The sequence below is a fragment of the Eubalaena glacialis genome, chromosome 9, assembly GCF_028564815.1.
Source record: "Eubalaena glacialis isolate mEubGla1 chromosome 9, mEubGla1.1.hap2.+ XY, whole genome shotgun sequence".
Taxonomy (NCBI): domain Eukaryota; kingdom Metazoa; phylum Chordata; class Mammalia; order Artiodactyla; family Balaenidae; genus Eubalaena; species Eubalaena glacialis.
The window spans coordinates 55,521,427-55,544,681 of NC_083724.1; the positions used below are offsets into that span (position 1 = coordinate 55,521,427).

The window sequence follows — 23,255 nt, forward strand, 5'->3', positions numbered from 1 at the left end:
AATCTCCCACCTGGGCACTGAGAGTTGGCAATGACCCCCTGTTTCCTAGGCATTCCCCTCACTGGTCCTTTTCCCTTGTCAAACCTGCCTTAGCAGGTTTGAACCCTGGAGGTTACAAGGAAATTTTAGGTTCCTGCCCTCAAAGAACTAATAATCCAGTTAGCAAGTGGACATCTGGGAAATGGAAAATAAATGAGACAGATAATAAGGACCCAGCGATTTAACTGGGGAGCTGCAAGAGGCAAGGAGGCTTTCTGGGCTGAAAACTAAGCCAAGCTCCAGGCTGATAACATTTAGTCAAGAATAAGATAATGAGGGAATATCCTTACTCTCTCTTTAGGTAGAGAAAGATCCTGAATTAAGATGCAGAAAACAACCAAGCTAAGTCAGTGAGCAGGTTGGTTTGACTAGAGCTAAAGAACTTTACATAATTGCAAAGACATGACACAGAAAACAATTGCTATTTTTAACCCCTTGGCATCCAGGAAAGCTACAATATGTTCCCAACGGTGAATAAGAAAATGCTATCCATGAAGACCAGCCCTGGTTACCCAAAGGCATTGAAAGACTGCACATATATCAAAGTCCCTAGAATTCTAGCAGTATCACATCTGATATGAATGGAAAACAGTAAGGCTTCCCAATACTTCATACAGATTCAAGAAACTGACATTCCTTATTTAGTTAAGGTGTTTAGATTACTTTCTCCAAAAAAATTGTCCCTAACATTCTCTGCTGTTGATTCCTGTACTAGAATGCATTCTCCACGGGGAGAGCACATCCTTTCCTTGTTTTCAGTCTTCTCTGGCTCAGAGGTGGGGCTCATAGGAAGTCCTTTACATGTCGCTCCACTCTGGTAAATCCACAAGTCCCCTAAACTCTGTCACTTATACTACAGAGCACACCATATTTGTGGCCTTCTTTAGAAGGGGAGAGGCAGCCAACATGCTCCTGAACAAGATGAGTGACACAAATCCAGCTGACTTATTCTTGGGATTGCAAGATTTCTCCATCTCAAAAAGGGACTTCCATCAATGTTTGTTTTCTCTGGTCTAAAAGACATACTTTGAAACCCAATAAATTAACATTTCCGAAGACGCTGAGTTCCCACTGTCATAAAGTACCACTGGCTCGTTCAATATGACATAGTAAAACACCACTTTCCATAATAATTTAAAATCAACGTTAGGTGATGTGGTGTGGTTCGACTTAAATCACTGAAATGATGTGTCATTCAGATAATAATTCAAAATAAAAATGGAACCTCGTCAAATTGAGAGAACTTGCGTTTATTTTACGGTGGTAAGGATCAAAGAAACAGATGTTAACTGGATAGATGTGGTGGACCTTTCCTGACTTATGACAGTGACTCAGCCCATTTTATTAACAAGTTAAAGCTAAATAAATGATGAATCAATGCCCGCAAAGCAGGAAAAAAAATGCCAGTTTCCCACTAAAAATCGCAAAGTGGATAATCTTATTTCCGTCAGGAAAACTGCTGGGGTTTTTACTGGGGAATTTCCCAGGCAAACAGAGGCAAAGATATATAAACCCAAAGCGGAAGGTAAGCACATTTCCTCTTAGTGTTTTTATGCTGGACATTAGTGCAAACACAGTGAATAATTCAGGGCTGTTTCTCCAGTCATCCTCATCTCCAAACCTGATTGGAAGAGATAAACCTCCACGCCCTTGCTCCTGCCACTTGGGCTGGCATAGGAATGGGGCTCACATCCTGTGGGGAGAGCAGAGCAAAAAGGCAAAGCCACAAAAGTGAAAATATCCACTTCATTCACCCAGTCATGCAAAGTACACCACCTTCCTCTGCCTTTCCATTTTCCCTTCCATGATTATATTATCAGCCATGGCAATCATTTGACAACATCCTCTGGCTTACAAACCTGAATCTCTCAGCCATGCCAAGGTTGCCTGTCCTTATGCCATGTAACAAGCTAGGTGCTTTATCTGCTTTGGTTCATCTAATCCTAATTCCCCATGAGTGCAAACTAAGGCTCAAAAGAGCTAAGGAACACGCCATCACCTATGTGTTATTCCTGCCCAAAACGAACTAGTTTATTAAGGAGGAAAAAAATCAGACAAGTCCAAACTGTGGAACATTCTGCAAAATAAATCTCCTCAGTTCTTTAGAAACTGTCAATGTCATGAGAAAAGCAATAATAATAATAATGCAGAAGATGATGATTTTTTTAAAGCTGGGAAACTTCATTAGAGTAAAAAAGACTAAAAAGAAATGAGAACTGTGATCCTTAGATCCTGGATCATAAAAAGAAAAGAAAAAAACCTCTAGCTATATAGAACTTTATTCACACAATTTGGGAAATCTGAATATTGACTGCATATTAGACAATATACATTATCAATGTTAAATTTCCTGAGTGTGATAATTACATTGTGATTATGCAGGCAAAATGTCCCTCTTAGATCTTTCCTAAAGTAATTAGGGTTAAAGCTCATTGATATTCCCAACAATCTCTCAGATTGGTTCAGAAACAACAGGCAGGCAAGCAAACAGACAAATAAAGGATCTCTCAAGTCAGAAAGAGAAAGAGACAAAAAGAGAGAGAGAAGGTGGCAAAATGTTAACAATGGGTGAACATGGGTGCAGGGTATATGGGTGTTCACTGTGCCATTCTTGAAATTTTTTAATATGTTACCAACATTCAAAAGACGAAATTGAAAAAAAAAATTATAAAATAAAACAAAATGAAATGTTAAAAACAAAACCAGAAACAACCCAAGCAGCAGGAGCATCCAAGGAACACATTGAAACAATTAGCAACTGTGAGAGCTGGGATTTAATCAGGTGTTTGGGTTGCTGTTGCTTTTGACTCTAATAATGGTTAAAATCTTTTTCTACATTGATTCTTTTAAAGGCTGTGTACAAAAAAGAAGACACACAGATTACTTTTTTCTTATATTCTTGTAAAGAGTCTTTATAACTACCGATAAGATGAGACAAAGAGGAGGAGGTCCCTATGGATGGTTTCTTAGCTTCACTACCTTGTAGGGTATGATGCTTGGCCAGGCAGAATGAAATGGGATGATGAAAAGCCCATGGATAATATCATTTAAAACTCAACTGGGAACTAAATAAAATCCTAAAATGAATAAGCTCATCTGAACTTACAGAAATACATCCAACAACTGGCAAGTCTGTGAACTTAATAGATGATTATCATTTGCACTGCTTTGCTGACAGATCCTGCGAGAGAAGGCTAATAATTTGTTTACACTTAACCATGTACATAGAAGTGTTAGGATTAAGTCTAACTTATTCTGATCCATGTTTCAATTGCCTACCAGACACATCCACCTGGATGTTTTACAGCCACCTGAAAGTCAAAACCCTAAAGTCCATTTATTATCATTCCTTCTTTCCCGCCCTCACCTCTACTCAACACCCTCTTTTCCTTTGTTAATGGCACCATTTTCCATCTTGATGTCTCGGGGTGTAACTCAGAAATGAATTTTGGTCCCTCCTCTTTACCCCACACATATATTAATAATTAGTGATTCTGCCTCCTAACTAATAGCCCTTGAATAAATTCTCCATCCTTACTGCTTTGCCTTAGCTCAGGTCCTCATATTGTTCATAAGGACTTCTATAATAACCTCCTTCTTATTTTCCTTACCTTTCATCCCTGCTTCGAGCCTCAATTACTTTACCATCTTGTCACCTGAGTTCCTTCTCTAAAATGACAATCTGATGTGTTTCTCTCCTAATAAAGGGTCTATAATGGTTCTTCACTTCCAGTAGGATCAGGGGTAAAATCCTCAGCGTCGTTGTTCCCCATGAGCCAACCCATTCTCACCTGACTTCATCCGCCATGTCTACCTGATGATGCCACCTGAGTTACTGGCACCTTGCTCCCTCCATGTGTCCTTCCCCCTCTCATGTCTTACATATGTTCCTCTGGCTACCTTGGATGCTCTTCCCCATTTATCCATCTGGAAGAGCCTTAATCTTCCTGTAATGCCTAGATTACTCTTGTCTTTCTTTTCTCCCCCTCCCCAAGGCAGAGATAGAGCTCCTGTGGCACCTTTGTTACATCATTTATCCAGCCAGCATTACTATATGTTGTTTGCACGTCTGTCTTCACCACCAAATCCTATAATGGCAGGACCAGGTATTAATCATCTTTTCATCTTCAGCAAAATGTATGACACATAGCAAGTACTCAACAGATGCTTATTAAATGAACAGATGTATTAATAAAGGGTAGGCATAAAATTTAAAAATATGGCTTAGTGGACTTAAAAACACATTAAAAAACTCCTAGACCAGGCCAACACCAACAAAACCACAGACTGCTGGTGAAATCAAAGATTCAAAACTTTTACTCCTGTTGCCTATTCAACCCATTATTTTGTCTACCAAATGCCTACTATTCCAGGATTGCATAGGGGTGCCCACAAGAACTTTTTCCCGTGGATGTCTAGGTCAATTAAAGCCAGACGATGAGTGGAGAGGAGAATGAAAGAAGTAGTACGCTGTCCACACCACTGGAGGGCTGGGCAGTCCAAAGACAGGGACCGAAGTGTCAAGATTGAAAAATTTTCTCCCAGAAACTCCTTATGAGGGTGGTATCAACATAAAGTATTCAGTGAACAGCCCCTTTCTGGTAGTGCGTATAAAATCCTGTGCCCTTTTATGCTATATTCTTAAGATAACACCACTGATCTATGTGCTGAAGGTACCATCTTACATCTGGAAAACATGTCAACCTGTAGGGGCATTACCTTAAAACTGAGTCCCTGAAACAAACTAAGGAACGACAGGAACATTCTGATGCATTTCCCGAGCATCAGACACTTCAGTGGGCTATTGCCAGTATCTTTATTTTTTTTCCCATGGAAAATAAAACAGATAATGAGATATTCGGTTCACACGTTTTGTGCATGTACTTTTAAAATGTCACCTTTGGGTAATTCAACCCACCAATGGATTATTAATAAACTTCAGCAACTGTCAAAGCTCTTCTTGGTGGAGGGAGGTTTGGCGGTGCCACCTATTAGAAGAGAGAGAAGGATGGCCTTACCTCTCAGCTCCCACGTCCGCAGCTGTGGGTGCAGGTAACTGGGAGGAGGGGTTGCGGGAGCTCCCCTGTACATTATGTCCCGGAGAAGGGTGACTGACAGGATGTGGGGTTGGCATGGCCCCAGCAGCTGTCCCGCTTCGGCCTGAATGATTGCTGGAGAAAACTGAAGCTGAAATCAAGGGAGAACAAGCATCAGACTGCGCCCCAAATGAAGCACGCACTCTTTAAATACTGAAGGCTGACAGCAAGCACATTTTAGGGGCTTGTTTGTTTTTCTCTTTGGTGCTTTAAAGGGAACAGCTCTCCCCTTATTGGATATACACAGCTTTTGTGTTCATGGTGGAACAGGTTCCCCGGCTAATGTGCCTTTACTGCTGTCTGAGGAGTCCACGTTCAGCTCGCTCCAGGCTGACATTCACGGTTCGTCTCGTAAGAGCTGCCTTGCCCGGCAAGTTCCCTGTCTGGACACTGTATAATTAGCCAATCTTGTAATGTCTGCACCTGGGCGAAGGTCTCTGTATTAGCACTTTTCAGTCACAGGGGAGGACAGTCAGGTAACAGAATATGCGGTCTGCTGACCCAGAAGGATACAACACAGGCCTTCTTCCTCTTCTCGGTGCTGCAGTGAGGCGCTGTGGGTCATGCCCAGTCTCCGTGTCACTGCTAAATCAATGTAATGAGAACAGAGCTTCCCCTGATCCTAGTATCAACGCAGCATCCTACATTCTTTTAACTTCAGAGTCTAACCGACCCTGGGCAATTCCCAATGGTGTGATGGATAAATGTACTTAGTCTTCAGCAAACATGACTCCTCTCCCAACACCACAAAATATGGAAAAGGGGCCTCAAAAACAGCTCCGGGATCTTCTCCCGCTGTTGTCTATTACGACACAGAGTGAGTTACAGCCTCATTGTTGGGGGCAGCCTAGCCTTTGAGAACTGTACGTGACCTCAAACTTAAATATGTGCCCATTTAGATCGGCTAATTGGTACCATGTCACAGAAGAAACTGGGGCTTGTCACTTTCGGAGTCTATCACTATCAGAGAAGCTCTCTCAGTGCCTGGATCTACTCAGCAGACGTCTCATTATGCTGCAATCATACCAGCATCATTATGCTGACTCTCTGTAACTTCCTTCTCTATACAAAGCTATGCCAAGCTTTATACCCATCTTTGCTCTTTTTGAACTTACTCTACTGATATCAAAGAATAAATGGATTTTTAAAACATTTAAAAAACCAGGTTCAGGATTAAGAAAAAGAAGCCACATAATCAAAGAGATTTGAAGGTTTAAAAGTTCAGGGAGCTGTATTTTTAGACCAGCACCACTTTTCTCCAACCTCTCCAGGATAGAGTTAATACCCCCAAATGACCCAGCCCCTGAAAGCTTAATCCAATGGAACAAGAGTTCAAGTACTTAAAGGAACTGGTGAAGAAGCAGAATTATCATCTTCGCGCTCAAAAAGCTACTGATAGGAGTGTGATCTCATCTGAAGGTTTTATTTTTGGTAAGTCAGCATTGTGTCAGGTTAACTCTTGTCCTTAGATGCCTGCATCCTCCACAGTCTTCCAAGTCCTGAAGAGGTGGTGAGACTAGAAAATGCTTACCAGCTCAAAAGGGCAATGCAGAGCTTCTGCTGTGTGTCAGCCTCCAGAAAAGTTGCACATTTGCAAACTCGCTAGAGTCACCTTATGGATCACTACCTCATTTATGCTCAGCTTGCTCAAGCAACCACATTCTGCTTGTATTCCAAATAATAATTTTACCCACGGGAGAAGGCTGTTTGGATTGACTGCGGCAATAGTTTCAATACGGTGTTTGTCAGCATGAAGCTTGGTGTTTCATATGCTATTCCAAAAACTAAGGGAATAATAAGAAGGTCACAGAGACACTGTGGAAACACAGCTAACTTTTTTCTGCCTTAATGTAGAAACGTGAGCTCTCCTATTTATTTTGTTGTAGTTGCTGAATGCACCCATCACTTATTACCCGCTGGAGGTATTTTTGTATATATGTGTGTGTGTTTTTCACAGAGAAGTGCTGCCTTGCTGTTTACAACCCATGAGCAACAGAGAAACTTGGTGTACACACTCCATGCTCTGCTCTATGCTTCAATAGAAAATGTGCTGCTTCCCAAAGGCCTACATTAGCTATATTAGCCATGTTTTTGCATTAGTTGCAAAGAAATAGGCTGGGAAATTTGGTATTGTGTGCAGCCTGCCGCACACTGAAAGTTAGGCCTGGTTAAGGTCCTCTCCTTCAGACCGCTTAATAGCCAAGACCAACCATCCATCATCATGCATCCATCCATCTATCCTCCAACCATTAATTTTTAAATTCAATATTTATTTGGTGCCTACTACATGCCAGCCACTCTACAATATGTGCGCCCCTGTCCTTGCGGAGGTTGCAGTTGAATGAGGGGAACAGACCTCTATAAATCATTATACCAAAATACTGAGACTTACTAATACAGAACATCAAAGGGTGTTCAACACTTTAACACACTGTCTTATTTGTGCCCCCCAAATCCCAAAATGTGCCCTAAACTCTGGCCAAATCAGACAATTGACCACACCTCAAATATGTCATGGCAATTTATGCTACTGTGCTTTTGCCTGTAATGTCCTCTACCTTTCTGTACTTATTTTAATATTTTTGCTGTGTGTGCGAGTTACTTGCATTCTTCTCATTCCTCTCTCAGCAGCCAATTATTCCACAAATATTTACGGAGTACCTACCATGTGGCAGACACTGAGCCGGGTTCTGGGATAGACTAGTGAACCAGACACCCTTGGTGCCTACTGTCTCCAAAACGTCATTCATGTTTGTTGAGTAAACAAAGACGAACACAATCTAAATGCCACTGGAGCCCGTCTTGGGCTCCGTGAGTAGGACAAGGACAGAAAGGAAAATTTATCCACCAACTCCTGTTCCCCACTGGTAAAGGGTGTTACTTCTCTCACACTTCCAAGTAGGCACATGCACCACAGTGGCTAAAGGTTCTCAGACATGCCCAAGACCAGGGCATCAGAGAAGCCTGGGGACAGAAAGCCAGTGCAGTTGAGGGGAGGTGCTGCCAAGTTATGCCTGGTTGCCATAGCAATGGCCGCTGGTAGGAACACGTGGTGAAGGGGATGTGAGGTGGGACATAAGAGGTGTGTGGTTTAGGGCCGAAGGCTCAGAAACATGCCCTCCAGCTGTGCTGAGGTCACGTGTTGACTGACCAACAGTCAAACACACATCTACAGCCCTTCCTTCCACTGCTACAGCCAGTGAATGGCACTGGAACAGGCAGAGACCCTTTGACTGGGGACCCCACAAGAGGAAGAAAGGGGGGCTTTAGGGTTCAATTTAAAGTACATAAAAAAAGTGTATGAAACAGTTTCTTACGTAGGGTGTAAGAAATTAACTGTCAGCAAAATGAAGCCTGTGACTTGCCTCTATATTCTAACAAATGGGATGAGAAATGTAAGACAAATTCTCTTCTGGTTAGATAACCTAGAAGAGGCTTATAATTCAGTGTCTACACAGAGCACTTTGCATGCAGAGTCCAGGACAATGTTTGTGGATGTTGCCTGTGACCAGAGATTCAGAGGAAGTAACAATAGAGCATGGCTTTCCAACATTCATCCAACTCCCATCTCACATATCCTTCATATAAAATGGACAAAACTCTGGAGTCAGGTATCAGTGGCTTCAGTAGGATTGCCTTTGACCTCTACCAAAGATCCACATTTCTTAGAAATTGCCACTATGGCACAGGAAATGCCTCTTACTTACACTGACTTCTAGGAATTTTCAGCTGTCAAAGTCATACATCCAGGATTCTATCTTACTATATGTAGTCTAAGAATATTCATTCATTCAAACACAATTTTCCAGCCCTTACTCTGTACCAGGCTGGTGCCGGTCTCTTAATGTTTGAAGTCAAATACCTGAGACCTTCACACAGACCTGCCCACCACAACAGATACTTACAGACAGATGCTCAGGCTTTGCCAAGTGATGTTTTTAACCTCAGGAAGAAAATCTCCATGTCAGAGTGCAAGTGTAAGGTCATTCACAAAAGGAAAAATTTCCTTCCATACACACTCAAAATGATTTTCCAAACTCCACTAATGGGGCATACAATGAGGCCTATCAATCAAAGCATAAGGAAGAGAACTGAACCTTCCAGCATCTAGGGCAATATTAACAAAACTATTGTGATCAAATCAACCAGCACACACAGGCTACCTACGGGGGCGGCCTTCATTGTCTAGTGTCACCTCAGGGGTCAATGTTGATTTCAAGGCTGGAAGAGGGCTTTTAGGTGAGCCTCTAGACTGCACGGATGACTGGCAGCTGGAACAACTGATTAGGCACGGCGGAGCAACATATTGGAAATTCTTATTGCTTTTGTGATTAAGAGATGGTGGACTCCCCAAGGAAATAAAAGCTTGGTCTTGAGATGAATTCGTGAGCCCTACTTCCAACAGAGGACCAGGAGCTGGCCTCCCTGCTGCTTTAGTCTTTCTTTCTCTCTGGGGCTTAGCTCACTACAGTCCCTCATCCCATCTCCTTATAGAGGTAGATGGAAGTGACTCAGTTGGGCTTTTTAATTTTGACAAAGCAGCATTTGTTGATCTGTGTGGTCCCCAGATGCCATCTCACCAGCTACTGGGACCAGGGCATTCTAGGCTCGAGCCTTTAACTGGCTCAGGTTAGTTTGGGTTAACAGGCAGCGCTCTCTCTATCCAAATGAAAACAATTATCTATATGTCTAATGGGTATGGACAGGGCACCCTTGGGGACACGTTAGCTGTCATGTATTCATTGTGTGACTAGAGAAAGGCAAGGAGTTTTTCAGGCAAGGAAACTTCCTGAAATGAAGTCTACTTGTCTCAGGCCCATCCCCAGAGACAGGGAAGGCTACCATAGGCATTGTTTCGTGACTATGTTTTCATCGTTTTAGAGGGCAGGGAAGAAGACCTCCCTTGTCAGGCTGAGGTATATTAAGAACAGTCAACTGGAGGGCATATTTCTGTTCAAAACTGTATGGGCAGCTAGAATCCTGCTTCTCAAGCTTTAATTTGCAAACAATTCACCAGGGTAAAATATTGATTCTGATTCACTAGGTCTTGGAGGCAGCAAGTGCTGAGATTCTGAACTTCTATCAAATTCCCAAAGTCCCAGGCAATGCTGAGGTTGCTGGTCTGGGGACTGCACTTTGAGCAGTAGGTATTGGACCATATCTTTGCTGTATTTCATCTTCTTGCCTGCCCCATGCCCCAGATTCAATAGATAACATTTATTTAGTACTTTGCAAACCTTTCTCCAGTTTACTATTGAGGAACTTGAGGCCTAATCAGGTTCTTGATTAGGTTACCTGGCGTATGTAGGTCATGTGGCTGGTAAGTAGTGGACCTGGAATTCAAACTTGGGAAACCTCATTTCAGATCACATGCCTCTAACCATCACACTATGCTGCCTCTCAAATGCAAGATGGATGCAAAAACAAAGGCATAAGAGTGTTGATACTGTATCAGAACCCCTGCATACTCCACTTGTAAAGGCTGCTTGGAGTCACTAGGCACTCCTCCCCCACCACACACAATGCACACGGGTAGTTTTAACCACCAAAATGCTGGTTAGGATCCAAAAAGTAGATTCCCATTTTCGCTTCTATCCACCCTAAAAGCACTAAAGTGACCTCAACATGGCTGAGAGAAATTTTCCAGCTCTGAAAATTAACTCAGGCAAGAAATTAACTGAATTATTTGGTTTGGAAAACAAACAGCTGGTAGGAGATGGGCTTTTTCTGAAATAAAGATTTCAGATGCTTGTCAGGAGCATGTCGATCCACTGGTGGGAAAGAAGGAAGGCAGGGAGGGGTTCTTCATGAGCAATCAGATATATGCACCTGTGACCACAAGCGAGCATGATGTTGATGTCGTGGGCTGAAAGGCCACTGCCTCTGTCAATAATGCACGAAGAAGAGATGCGCTGGGCAGATCTCTTGCCACCTAGCAGTTACAGTAAATATGCTTTCAGAGTCATTTATGATTACTTGAAAAGCCATGGTGTTGCACTTCATAGAGGGCCTGCTCTCATAGGACAGGGGGAACCAGTCTTATCCATAGATTGTGAATTCACTTATAATCAGTGCCAGAGTTGGGACACAGAGGAATGACATTTAATGCTTGGTGGCTGGTACATGGGAAGAGGTATGGGCTCACTACTCATCTCTTGGGCATTATTTCCAGGGTCTGGGTACAGAGGCGTAAGCTAATCAATGAAATCAGGCTAAGTCGGCTTTCACAGAGATATTAAAAAGGAATTAGAGGCCCCATTCAAATGGTGAGCCCAGTCTTGTCTCTGTCTTTCCTCCTCAAGGCTCCCTCCAGGAGAAATTTGAACCTAGGAAGGATTCAGGAAACGGCTGAACTGCAATGAAAATTTTAGCTACTTTGGCCTACCAGAAATTGGGCACTCAGGAGCGATAGTGTCAGGGTGGTTATTAAAGGAACAAAGAGTACGCACTGGGAGTCAGATGGACCTGGGTTTGAATCTGAGCTTTACCAATTACTAGCAATGTGTCTTGGGCAAGTCACTTAACCTAAGCTCAGTTTCTTCATCTTAAATAAGGATAATACCTCACAGGATGGCGAGGAGGATTATACAATATATAGGAAACACTTAGCATAGTGTCTGGACCATGGTTAAGTGCTCGACAAACCATTGTTGCTACTCCTTGCCTATTTATATTATTGTAATTATACCTATAATTAACAGGATGGAGAAGACAAAGGCATGTTGCTCCAAAATGGTAAATCTCCAATAAAGAATGGCTTCTTACCTAAAGATGCATATAAATATAAACTGTGAACTAGAGTCATTTTAAAATGCAGAAGAGCATATACATCATACTCTCTAATAATAAGCATTTTTTGTTCAACTTTTCTAATGCAAGTTGGTATAAAGTGTTCAGGGCCTGTGAAAGAATCCTCATAGGGTTAAAATGTTGTACTTTATTTTACATGAGTAATACACACCTTTGAGTTACAACCCATAATGCGTTTCAGTTTAAAAGATAAGTCATTTTCATGCATGACTGCACTTCGTTAAGGAGCGAAAATGGGCTGTTACTAAAATGTCAACACAATTGTCCCCCTTGAAGCTTAGTTTATCTTGAAGTATTTTTACATTTTCAGCACTTCTTTGTGTTCGTTTCTCCAACAGCATAAAGATCCAGCCGTGGTTAATTTTCAGAATTCAAAAAAGACTTCCCCTCAGTCATTCTGAAGAAAATGACCAACACGGGGGGTGACTGGAGTTTTGGTTCTCAATAATGAAAACTTGTGTCCCAGTACCTTCTGCAGTTCTTTGTATTTCACCATGAAACCATTCAGTTGCACTGTTGTTCAGTGGAAAATGCTCTCATGACCTAAATCCACAAACCAGAGAGTTTTCTAGCAACGAAAAGGTCCCGGTACGGTCACTTGGAAGGCTGCATTTGAGGTTAATTGGAGAATGGGAGAGAGACGGCAGCTAATCCTTGCCTGCTTGCTATGAGCAGAAGGGGCTAGTTCCTCTTTTTCTTTCCTCCTAATGTCTGGGCACTTCCCCCCTCTTCTCTTTCTGCATTAGGAAGGGTATCATTCTGTATTCTATCTGTATTAGGAAAAAGAAGCTTCTTAAGGGTTTGCCCTGTCAGCTCTCTGATCTTTCCCTTCTCCTTGAGGCATGAATAATTTTAACATTGCCAATCCCTAAAAATCTATTCTTTCTGCCTGTCTTTTTTTTCTCCCACTTTGCAGTGTAGAGTATCATTATCCAGCAGCCCTGATAAGAGGATAATGAAACAATCCCTTCTCAACCGGATCGGGTGGCTGTCAGAGTAAAGTGACACCACCTGTACATCCGTGACATGCTACCCCAAGCTAATTGATGGCAAACAATGGTAACTGTCACCTGTGCACTAAGACAAAGAAAACATACTCATGTCACCTGATGGGATAGCTACCTGGCAACCGATAAACAAATGTGTTAGGGAGATATCCTATTAAGGTAAGAGAAGGTACATCTCGAACGTGCCTATTAACTCTGAGCTGCTGCTGTTCACTGGGGAACAGAAATAAATAAGGTAAAATGAAAATTTATTGATGTCTGGACAGTTACATGAATATTCAGGTTCTCTTACAAATAGATATTCCCACATGAGCTCCAAACATCTATGTAGCCCGCTCAATTACATTTCCACATCATGCAGCTGGATTTATAGCCAGGAAAGAAGTTATTAGTGTTTGGAAGAGGATACATGCTTACATGCCTTTCTGGAATACATGGCAATACAACTAGAAGATAACGGCTGACGTCATGCATGTAAATGCCAAAGGTTACCATCAAACATTCTGAAATACCAGGTGTAATTAACTTCATGTTAGGAAAAGCTTCTAAAACATCTGCATATCAGAACAAAGACATTCAGTTACAAGTAGAATGGCATCACCTGGCAGCTCTCTCAAATTCTCTGGGACCAGCATTTCACCCCTCTTGGGTCTTTCCAGACAATGCATGACATATCTAACCTCAAATCTCATACCTTAGCTTTCTTTCCTTCACTTCCCAACCTACACACTTATTCACTCGCAGAGAGTTAGTTATACAGAAAGTCAGTAAAATAATTTGAACCAGCAAACAACTCAGACTACTCTGAAAAAAATCCAGTATTGCCTCTGTGTGTTATGTTATCCCATTCTGAGCAGAGTAGGAGAGCAGAAAGAAAGAAGAAAGATGGAGCAGGAATGGACAACCATTCCTGGAAGTTCTTACAGGAATGTTCCTCATCTCTTTTTCTGGAAATAAAGTCCGACTCAGTCAAAAAAACAGAAATTTTAGTAAAAAAAACATACTGGGTTCTCCAACTCCTCATTATTCATCCCTTAGCTATCTCCTACCTGTATCATGTTAACCACAAAAGATGTTTCCTCCCTTTCAGATACTGCTGAGACAACTCCACCCACTCTAATTTCATGTGACTTCTGAAAACATTTCATAGAGAAGGCTTTCTGGAAACAGATTTTTAGCACAGATAGCCAATCCAATTTTTAATGCAATATTCTTTCAGCCAACTCGAGAGCTGATTTACCAACTCTGAACTCTCCCAGGACACCTCTCCCTATTTCCTAGCTCTGTACGATGGAGTTACAATAGCCCTTCTGGGGAACTGTGCTATAGCGGGGAACCGAAGCCTGCAATTACCACTAACCCTGGGAAAACCTCCATAAATGAAGAATTTCGTTTGCTTGTGACTCCAGAGAAGCCCTTCCCTCTTTTTTCACACTTTGCCCATGAAGTGGACACTCTTCCTATTTTTGCCTTCAGATACTCAGTATTTCTTCCTAGTTTACTTTCAAGATAGACTCTGATAAGTCATTTACATGTTATCCTGAATTTATGCCCACATACAACCTTTCTCAAGGAATTTAAAGGCTTTTCTCTACCTGTGGAATGGACAGTTCAGTCTTCAGTTATATGAACTTCAAGCATCTTTGTTGCTGGTAGAAAGTTATTTTTGAGGAAGTAAGTATCTTTCCTGTTGGAAAGTGACCACATGGGTTCCTAAAGTTCAATATTTCAACTTTTTGCTTTTCTCCTGGACATTAACATGTATCTACAACAGACCTGGATTTTAGAAAACATAATCCTGGATATTCAAGGGTTTGAGACTCTTCTCTTTTTAGGAAAAATAGACCTGGGTAGACTTAAACTATGACTGCTTCCTCTCATTGCTCTGTCATCCTTGGGCTCATCAGAACCAGAACCACATCTTGCCTGTCTTCTGGCAGCTTCTTCCTAAGGGGGAGCCACAACACTGAGGGCTTACACCTTCTCACCATGGCCCAGGCTGCATCTGAAGGTGTTTGCTTGCAACGTGAGGACTTTACTGCTGATAATTCCATTTGAAAGCCACTATATTCGGGGTTCCACAGAATGCCCAAGGGAGGACTAGGAATGCTAGGCAATGGACAGTGCAAGTAGTCTGGATCCCTTCAACTAAAACAGCTCTGCTGTGACCTGTTTTAAGCACTGGGCCTTATAAAAAATCTCTGCAAACCCATGGACTAGAAAACTACTAAAATATTTGCTAAATCTAAAATATTACAGGGATCAACAAAACCTTATGTACTAGAAGATTTTTAAAACAAAATATGATTAAATACTTGTAAGTCAGGGACTTCCCTGGTGATCCAGTGGGTAACACTCTGCGCTCCCAGTGCAGGGGGCCTGGGTTGGATCCCTGGTTGGGGAACTAGATCCCGCATGCATGCCACAACTAAAGATCCCACATGCCGCAACTAAGACCTGGCACAGCCAAAATAATTAATAAATAAATAAATAATTTAAAAAAATACATGGAAGCCATAAGCTTCCTTGATCTCTCTCAGTAATCGATGAATGTCTCAGATGTAAATATAAAGCAGTGGTTGGCAAACCTTTTCCATAATGGGCCAGATAGTAAATATTTTAGGCTTTGCAGGCAAGAGGCAATGTCCTCAATTCTTTGAGCAACTGTTCTCACTTAAAGGCTAAAAATCTTTTCTACATTTTACATTTAAAAATCTTAAAACCCTCCTTAACTCTCAGGCCATGCAAAAACAGGAGGCAGGCAAGCCAGATTTGACCCATGGTGTTATACATTAGCTGTTGCATGTTAACTACTAAGAACCCTCATGAAAAGGCTAGAGAACTGTTTTGAAATATGGAAAAGAAATTTGAAGTAAGCAAGTAGTCAAGAATAGTTTTCTAGACACCTTGTAGTGTATTTTGAGAAAAATGACATGTCCTGGAAGAGTCTATTTACAAAATGACAAAAGGAGGGACCAAGGTTATACCTCAGCAAGGTCAACACAATGATTGTATAAAACTGTGTTGGTCAAAGTCATCAATCCTATTTCTTTTTTCCTCCACCTACCTCACCCTCACAGATTGAATGTTGATTAAGTTCCTTTATCAACCAGGCACTTTTCCACTCTGTAATGACCAGCCTAAGTATACTTCTAATCTTTATGGCAACCGAAAAAATGTCTAATGTACAGATCTGAAGTTGGGTCTTAGAATATGGGAGTTCTGAGTCCTCATCTTGACTTGAATTCTTCTCAGAAGGAATACTTGATCTCAGGACAGCTATTTCTAAACTCCAAGTAGTAGCATCCAGTACTAAAAGGAATGGATAGAAGAGGCTCTAGTCCCTGTCACAGACATGGACTTGGTTTGTAAGTAATTCTCTAAGCTTTTAAGCAAAGAGGAAGGAAAAAAAAGAAAGGAGCATCAATTGAGCATCTAACAGAGGCAGGGAGTGTACCGAACTCTTATATGTGAACTCACCTAATTCTCACAATTAGTGAGAATGGAATCAGTAACCTTACCACCATTTTACAAAGAGGAAAGGTAACCTCCCCAAACTAAACATTCAGTGAGTGGAGAGGCAGGATTGGGGCTCAGATCTAGCCCCACATTCTTTCTGTCATAGTACACTGGCCTATTAACAACAAAAACAAACAAAAAAACGGTGTTATTTTTGAATACACAAACACTGGTACCCATCAAAACAGAATTTGGACTTTGTGATTCTGGGCGCGTTGCCACCCAAGTGAATCAGTGGGCTTCTGATTCCAGTTTGTTCTTCTCTAGAGACCTACAGTAGAATTTAAAAAATGCTATGTGAACTACTGGGCAAATTACTGAAATATAAAATATAAAGGACTGTATTTTAGTTTTCTTTTATTCTACTAAATGATGCTTATTAAATTTACAATTTGTTTAGGCTTCCATATTTTCCCCATTCCTTAAGCAGTGGGAGTGGTGGGTAATTTTTGGCACCTGTTTCCTATCTGTTTTGCAGACTCATAATATATATTTTTTTAGTATTTGAATAAAAGTAATAATATTAACTATAGATGCTGAACACTTACTGTGTACTAGGTACTGTTCTGAGCACTCTGTATGTCATTTAATGTATGTCAGATCAGTAACTGATCTCAGTAAGAGGGAAATAAATTTGACTTAGAGGAAGAAGTAACATTTCCACTTATAAATGTTCTATTTGAGCATAGATTGGCTACACAGTGATCAGGGGGCTTGTACAAAATGTGGCCAGTAATGTGACTTAAGAAAAGAGACGCTAAATATTGCCTATCCTTACTTTTGTGTAGATATGACCCCCAACTGCCTTAGTACTTCAGAACTATGGAACCTAGATCATTATTTTACCAATTGCAAAATCTTCTGGGGCAGCTGATGCAATTCATTTTCATGAAGTGCATCCATTTCTCAGAAAACTTGATAAGCATCCCTGTGAACCTGTCTGAGGAGCAAACCCTTATGCACACTGATGAGAGTTTATCCCCTTTTCTTTTCAATAATGAATATAGTTGACCCTTGAACAATGCAGGTGTTAATTCATGTATAACTTATAGTTGGCCCTCAGTATCCGCAGTCGTCTCCGCAGTTCCTCCACATCCAAGAATTCAATCAACCACACACTGTGTAGTATGGCAGTATGTACTATTTTAAAATGTCCATGTGTAAATTGAGCAACACAGTTTGAACCCACATTGTTCAAGGGTCAATTGGGTAGTTTACTTTCTGCAGTCTCTCCTATAACGTGGGAATAGACCTTTTATTAAATCCCCAGGGAAAGGTTCCATGAAGATTATAAATCTCCGGCTTTTTAGGATGTGGCTAGGCGTTAACAGATCTTTAGGGTAGGACTCAGCTCTGAAATCAGAGATGATGAGAGTCAGAGCAGAAGCCAGATGTGAGCAGCTATGTTCACTAAGAGAGAACAGGATTGGAGTCCAAGAAGCTAAACTCAGGTAGCAACTCGAAACAATGTCATGAAAGTGAGGCTAGAGCAGCCTCGAAACTTAGGTAGGAAAATTAAGACCCCAAGGAGGCAACTGTAACTTCTGATGGATCAATGCCTACTGTTAGAGAAGCGTTAATGGTTCGAGACATGGCCAGGGCACCTGAAAGGAGCAGATAATCCTCTGACAATATTGAGGAAGACACTATAAAAGTCAGTCTTTGGAGTCAGTGCTGTCGGTGGCCTGGAATGGGTCAATTCCACAAAATCCTCTTTATACAATGCCTGCAATATGCTCCCTTATTACTGTTAACAGAAAAACATGACAAGTAATATTGAAGCTAATGCAGTAATGTCCTTCACTTTAGAGTTTTATGCTATTCCTAACATTCATTTTCAGTGCTCATACAAATGTAAAAAATGAACTTTCACTGTGGCTACAAACACCTTGAAAATGGCCACTTTCTTTTTTGTTTATTCTTCACATGAAAGAGACATAACTACCTCTATCCCTCTTTCCTTGGAGCAGAAAGTCAAAACTTTGGACCCAGAAGTTTGGCCCATAACTTCCTAATCACAAAAGCTACTAGCTCCTCGTTCCACAAATTCTATCCTGAATTCTATCTTGCCATCTGTCTGCTTCCTAAGACCTGCTTGGGGTACACTTCAAAGTAGATCCAACCTTTCCTTCTCACACCCCATTTGAGCGCCAACAAAATAACATAAAATGAGAGAAAGGAGAAATATTGTATAAAGACAATGAAGACTTTGCCCAGTGAGAACACAACTACAATCATCCAGCTTCACCACCTTCCTCTCCTCCTCCGTAAGGTGTGGAATTGTTTTTGCTCACCCACAAAAATATTTTTACAGCAAAAACTTGTACATATTATAAAACTGAATAATTCAGCTTAATCTTGTGTGAAAAACTAACATGAATACAAGGGAATAAGTGGATATGGAAAACTGAAGCACTAAATTAGGCGGGCTGTAAACATATAAAGTCACTAACATTAGCTGCACACATACAAATGTGCCCTGTGCTGGCTGGGAATCAGAATTTAATTTTCTTTAGTTGGGTGGTTATAAGATCTTATTCTTAACCAAAATATGAGCAGTGCCATTATAACTCTGGTGTGGGAGGACACGCTTAATATCAATCTATAGGGTCACTATAATAAGAAACAGAAATATACACTTCAGGGCATTTTGCTCCCCACTATTTGATTCTGTTTTATTATCTTTGTAATTATTTAATTGTAAGTACCAGAGCAGCATTATTCCATTTATCATTATAAATATATAGCATATCAGCAATATAAAATTCCCTTTTGTGGACAGAGTTCCATCACGCTGTTTTCACGTGATAAATTTGCTTCATTTTTAAATACTTCTTTTTTTGTTTCAGCTTCACTGAGGTATAACCGGCACATAAAATTGTAAGATATTTAAAGTGTACATCGTGGTGATTTGCTACATGTATTCATTGTGAAAGGATTCCCCCCATCTAGTTAATTAGGGGCAATTCTTATTTTAACTCCACCAGTCAAAATTCGGATCATGTTTTGCTAAAAGTCACATTCCCACACTTTATGATCCCGGAGCAAAGGTTTTCAAAGTGTGGTCCCTGGACCAGCAACACCTAGTGTCACCTGAGAACTTGTTAGAAATACCTGGCAAAAAATTCAAATTCTTGTGACTCACTCAGACCTACTGAATCAGAAATTCTGGGGGTGGGGCCCAGCAGCCTATTCTCATAAGTCTTTCAGGTGATATAATGCATACTAAAGGACGGGCTCAGGGGCAGGGAGGGCTAAATCTATAGGTTAAAGCTATCAGTGCCTACAACAGAGAAGGATGAGGCTTGCTCCTACCCTCACCCATCCAATGCAAGCTGTGGACAAACCACAGACACAAGAGACGTTACAAAAACAATGCAAGATTTTGACAGCAGTTCAAGGCAACATCAAAGAGACTTGACAATGACTTTACTGCCAAATGTTTCCCTTTAAATCCTTTCTGTAACCCCAGTATCTGCCTCCTTCTTGGTGTTGGCCCATTAGTGTGGGTCCAACACCAATTCCAAATTGTTCTGTCCCTTTTTCACCTCTTGTGAGTTCTAAACAAAGCAGTGCTTTTGAAAATAATGCAATTAATAACTATTGCATTTTTTACAGTGCACTATGCCTTCTTAAGGACTTTTACATAGATCATGTTATTTGATCTTCACAATTCTCCTATAAAGTTTAACCTATTGGGAAACTTGTGTGCCAATTTAGAACCTTCTAATAAAGTCCCTGAATTAACAACCACTTTTTGAGAGTAGACTATATGAGGCACATTTATATGAAACTATTTCTAGCCCCTGCAACTCTGCAAGCTGTCCCAAGATAGCAAATATATTCAACTCAAGAATGTAGAAAATGCATTAAAACATATACCATGCATTAAAATGAAACATTAACTATTACATTAAAATGAAACATTAACTATTTCTTGAAGTATATACTGTATGGATAAATACTGTATGGATTTAATACAGTGCTAAATACTGTATGGATTTAATACAGTGCTATATATTAAAAAAGTGATGATATTGTAAAAAAAAAAAGTGATGATATTGTAAGAGAGAAGATTTCATTTTCCAGTAATGAGGTGAAGGGAAGGGAATGACAATACAGTCATCCCTCAGTATCCTTGGGGGATTGGTTCCAGGACTCCCCCGCAAATACCAAAATCCTTGGATGCTGAAGTCCCTCTGTATCCTTGAGTTCTGCATCTGAAGATACGGAGGACCGACTGTTACACGGCTTCAAAAATTCCTGCCCTAAACAAGCCTTTGATTTTTTCTACAATCCCCTATGATATCTGAACATAACACATTTTTTCTCCTGAAAAATCTCGTTACATTCAAAACTGGGATAATTCAGTAGGACTTATAAGCTCTAAAACGTCATTATTTTATAACCCAATAGAAGTGGTAACAATAAAATCCCCCCCCCCATTCTTGCAGATTTCCTTGTTCCAGTCACATTAGCTCTTCACCTCATGGGTGGTTTCTGTGGGACTCAAAATATCTCAACCACACTGGCCTCTATGATGTCTTCATGGCTAAGGGCATTTGCAAAGGCCATGTTTTATTGAGTATGTAGTACAGTTTCAGTTTGGAGGGAGACGTAATTTTTATGATCACTCATGGGACAGATCTTCTTCCCCAGAGCATGCTTTGTTACTGAATGGACTCTGCCAAGACCAGGCACTGGTCCAGGCTGCCCATGATATTGCAGACTCACTAATTATAGGCTTATCCTCTTTATTAGCTCACTGAGGGCGCTGATGGGAAGATCTACACAGGCATTTAGGCTTGAATGTGGCATTCACACCTTGATCTACTGGCTATGAAATACTCCTCCTTCAGATTACCAGATAAATCACCTAAATTTACAGGCTGGCCTGGGGCATTATCTATCTGGGTTACAGAACTTCTGAACAAAAGCAGAGAAAATATAAGTGAGCCATCCTTGAGAATTACTCATCACTGCCCTGGCCTCCCTGTTAGATCACAAAATTACTCTCAGGTTAACCCAGGAGCAGGGGTGGGGAGCCCTGGGATTTTCGGAATAGTAGACAAGTAAACACCTCAATTTAAAATCTTCCTCAGTGTGGCCTCAAGTAATATTTGGCTGCTTTAACCTGGGGCACTATTTTCTTCCAAAGAAATAAAAGTCTTTTCGTGCAATCCTTTCCAATCAAACTCTGTCTTATCAACTGAAAAGTTTGTTTCAATAAGGGAAGCCAATGTTAGGAGACTTGCAAGACTTGTATGTGTCAGAACTGCCATGTTCCCTGTTCACCTTAATGCTCTGCAAACTATTCCTACCTTGGAATCTTACAAATCACTGTCTCCTAGCCACTAAAAATTTCCATTTCAAAACCATGACTTCTTCAAACCACAAGTCCCCAGTCACTGTGGCTTCTAAAAAATCATGATGTTCACGCTAAACTATTTTTGATCCTTTGCACCCATATACACTCAACAGGTTTCCATCAAAATATTTTTATGATAAATCAATTTACTAGCACTTATAGGTATAAGTTCTCGACAATCTTTAAACAAATATTTTCTTGATTTTGTATAACAGAATGTTAAGGGAATGACTCCAAATTCTTTTTGCCATTTAGCCAACTCTTAATCTTCATCAAATTACCTTAACACTTCAGATTTTACATTTAACTAATTGATGAACAGCTTCCTTTTCTTTTGGCATTTTTTGCTGTTTGGCCTCTTTCCATCGATCTTTAGCACAGGTTTGAAACTGGTGCGAACATGCACTGCTGGCAAGTGCATTTCTAGAACTATAAAAGGAAGGCTTAAAATTTTTGTTTTAGTTTTCCATTGCCTTGTTCTGCTCTGTTTGTTGCCTACTCAGCAAAACAGAGAACATAATCAACTAAAAAAAAAAAAGTCAAGAGCAAAGGAAGTAAAATAGAGCCTGAAGGAAGCAGGAATAAAGAAAGAAGCAGGGCAGATAAACTTTCATACTTAAAAGCTAACTGGAGAAGTAAAATTCTAGGAACAAAGTTAAGCAAGATGGCCACCTGCCTGTTTCCAATATTCCCAGAGCCACAGAAAATTCGAGTCAATGTGAAGATGCTCTGTTGACGCCGTGGTAACCTAGGCTCCTCGTCTGCTCTGGTAGCTCGCCTGCCACAGTTAGAGGCTCAAAGCTAACAGCTTGTTTTGAAGATCAAATGCAGAAAAGCATCATGAACAAAAAGAGGAATTTTGTCTGGAATGACAAAGCCGTTTCAAACTAAACCTCTTAAAAAACTTCAACAATACTACCAGACATCCAAAAGCACATATCAAGACAAATGTGACTCTTAAGTTTTGAAAGTGAGCCATATACTGTATGCCACATACAGCAAAAGTACTCATGTTTTTCATAGACAAAGATATCATGGCTTCCCAAATCCATTTCCAAGAAGTTTAAATGCAACAAGACCAGCCCATCACCATAAACTATTTTTTTATATTGGATGTTGGGTCATTTTTCAATCAATTCTGGTTAGCTCTTACTCTCTAATTGCTGGGTTCCAGGTATTTATAATAGTAAGATCATGGATTTACGGACTAAATAAGTAGGGAAATGCCCTAAAGGCTGTTTTAAACTGATTGCTAATTTAATGTGCTAGAATAAATGTTCATATATCAAATGCTTGGCAAATCAAATGGACATATGTGCAAACAAAAGCTAGTCACACTTTTTCATGTATATATCTAATATAAAATATTTGGGTGCTGGTAACATTGTACATTGGCATATTTCATGTGTTATGTGT

At 40.6% G+C, this 23,255-nt stretch overlaps 1 protein-coding gene across 6 annotated transcripts in view; it reads right to left on the reverse strand.

Moving 5' to 3' along the window:
• GLIS3 (GLIS family zinc finger 3) overlaps nt 1-23,255 on the reverse strand; it is a 506,081-nt gene that overhangs the window by 49,654 nt on the left and 433,172 nt on the right. For all 6 annotated transcript variants that reach the window (XR_009702085.1, XR_009702086.1, XM_061200389.1 and 3 more), the window contains one exon: nt 5,058-5,226. Coding sequence is in view for 4 of the 6 variants with exons in the window: in XM_061200389.1 (XP_061056372.1) it covers nt 5,058-5,226 (169 nt within the window). In the remaining 2 variants the exon portion in view is untranslated. The remainder of the gene's footprint in view (nt 1-5,057; nt 5,227-23,255) is intronic.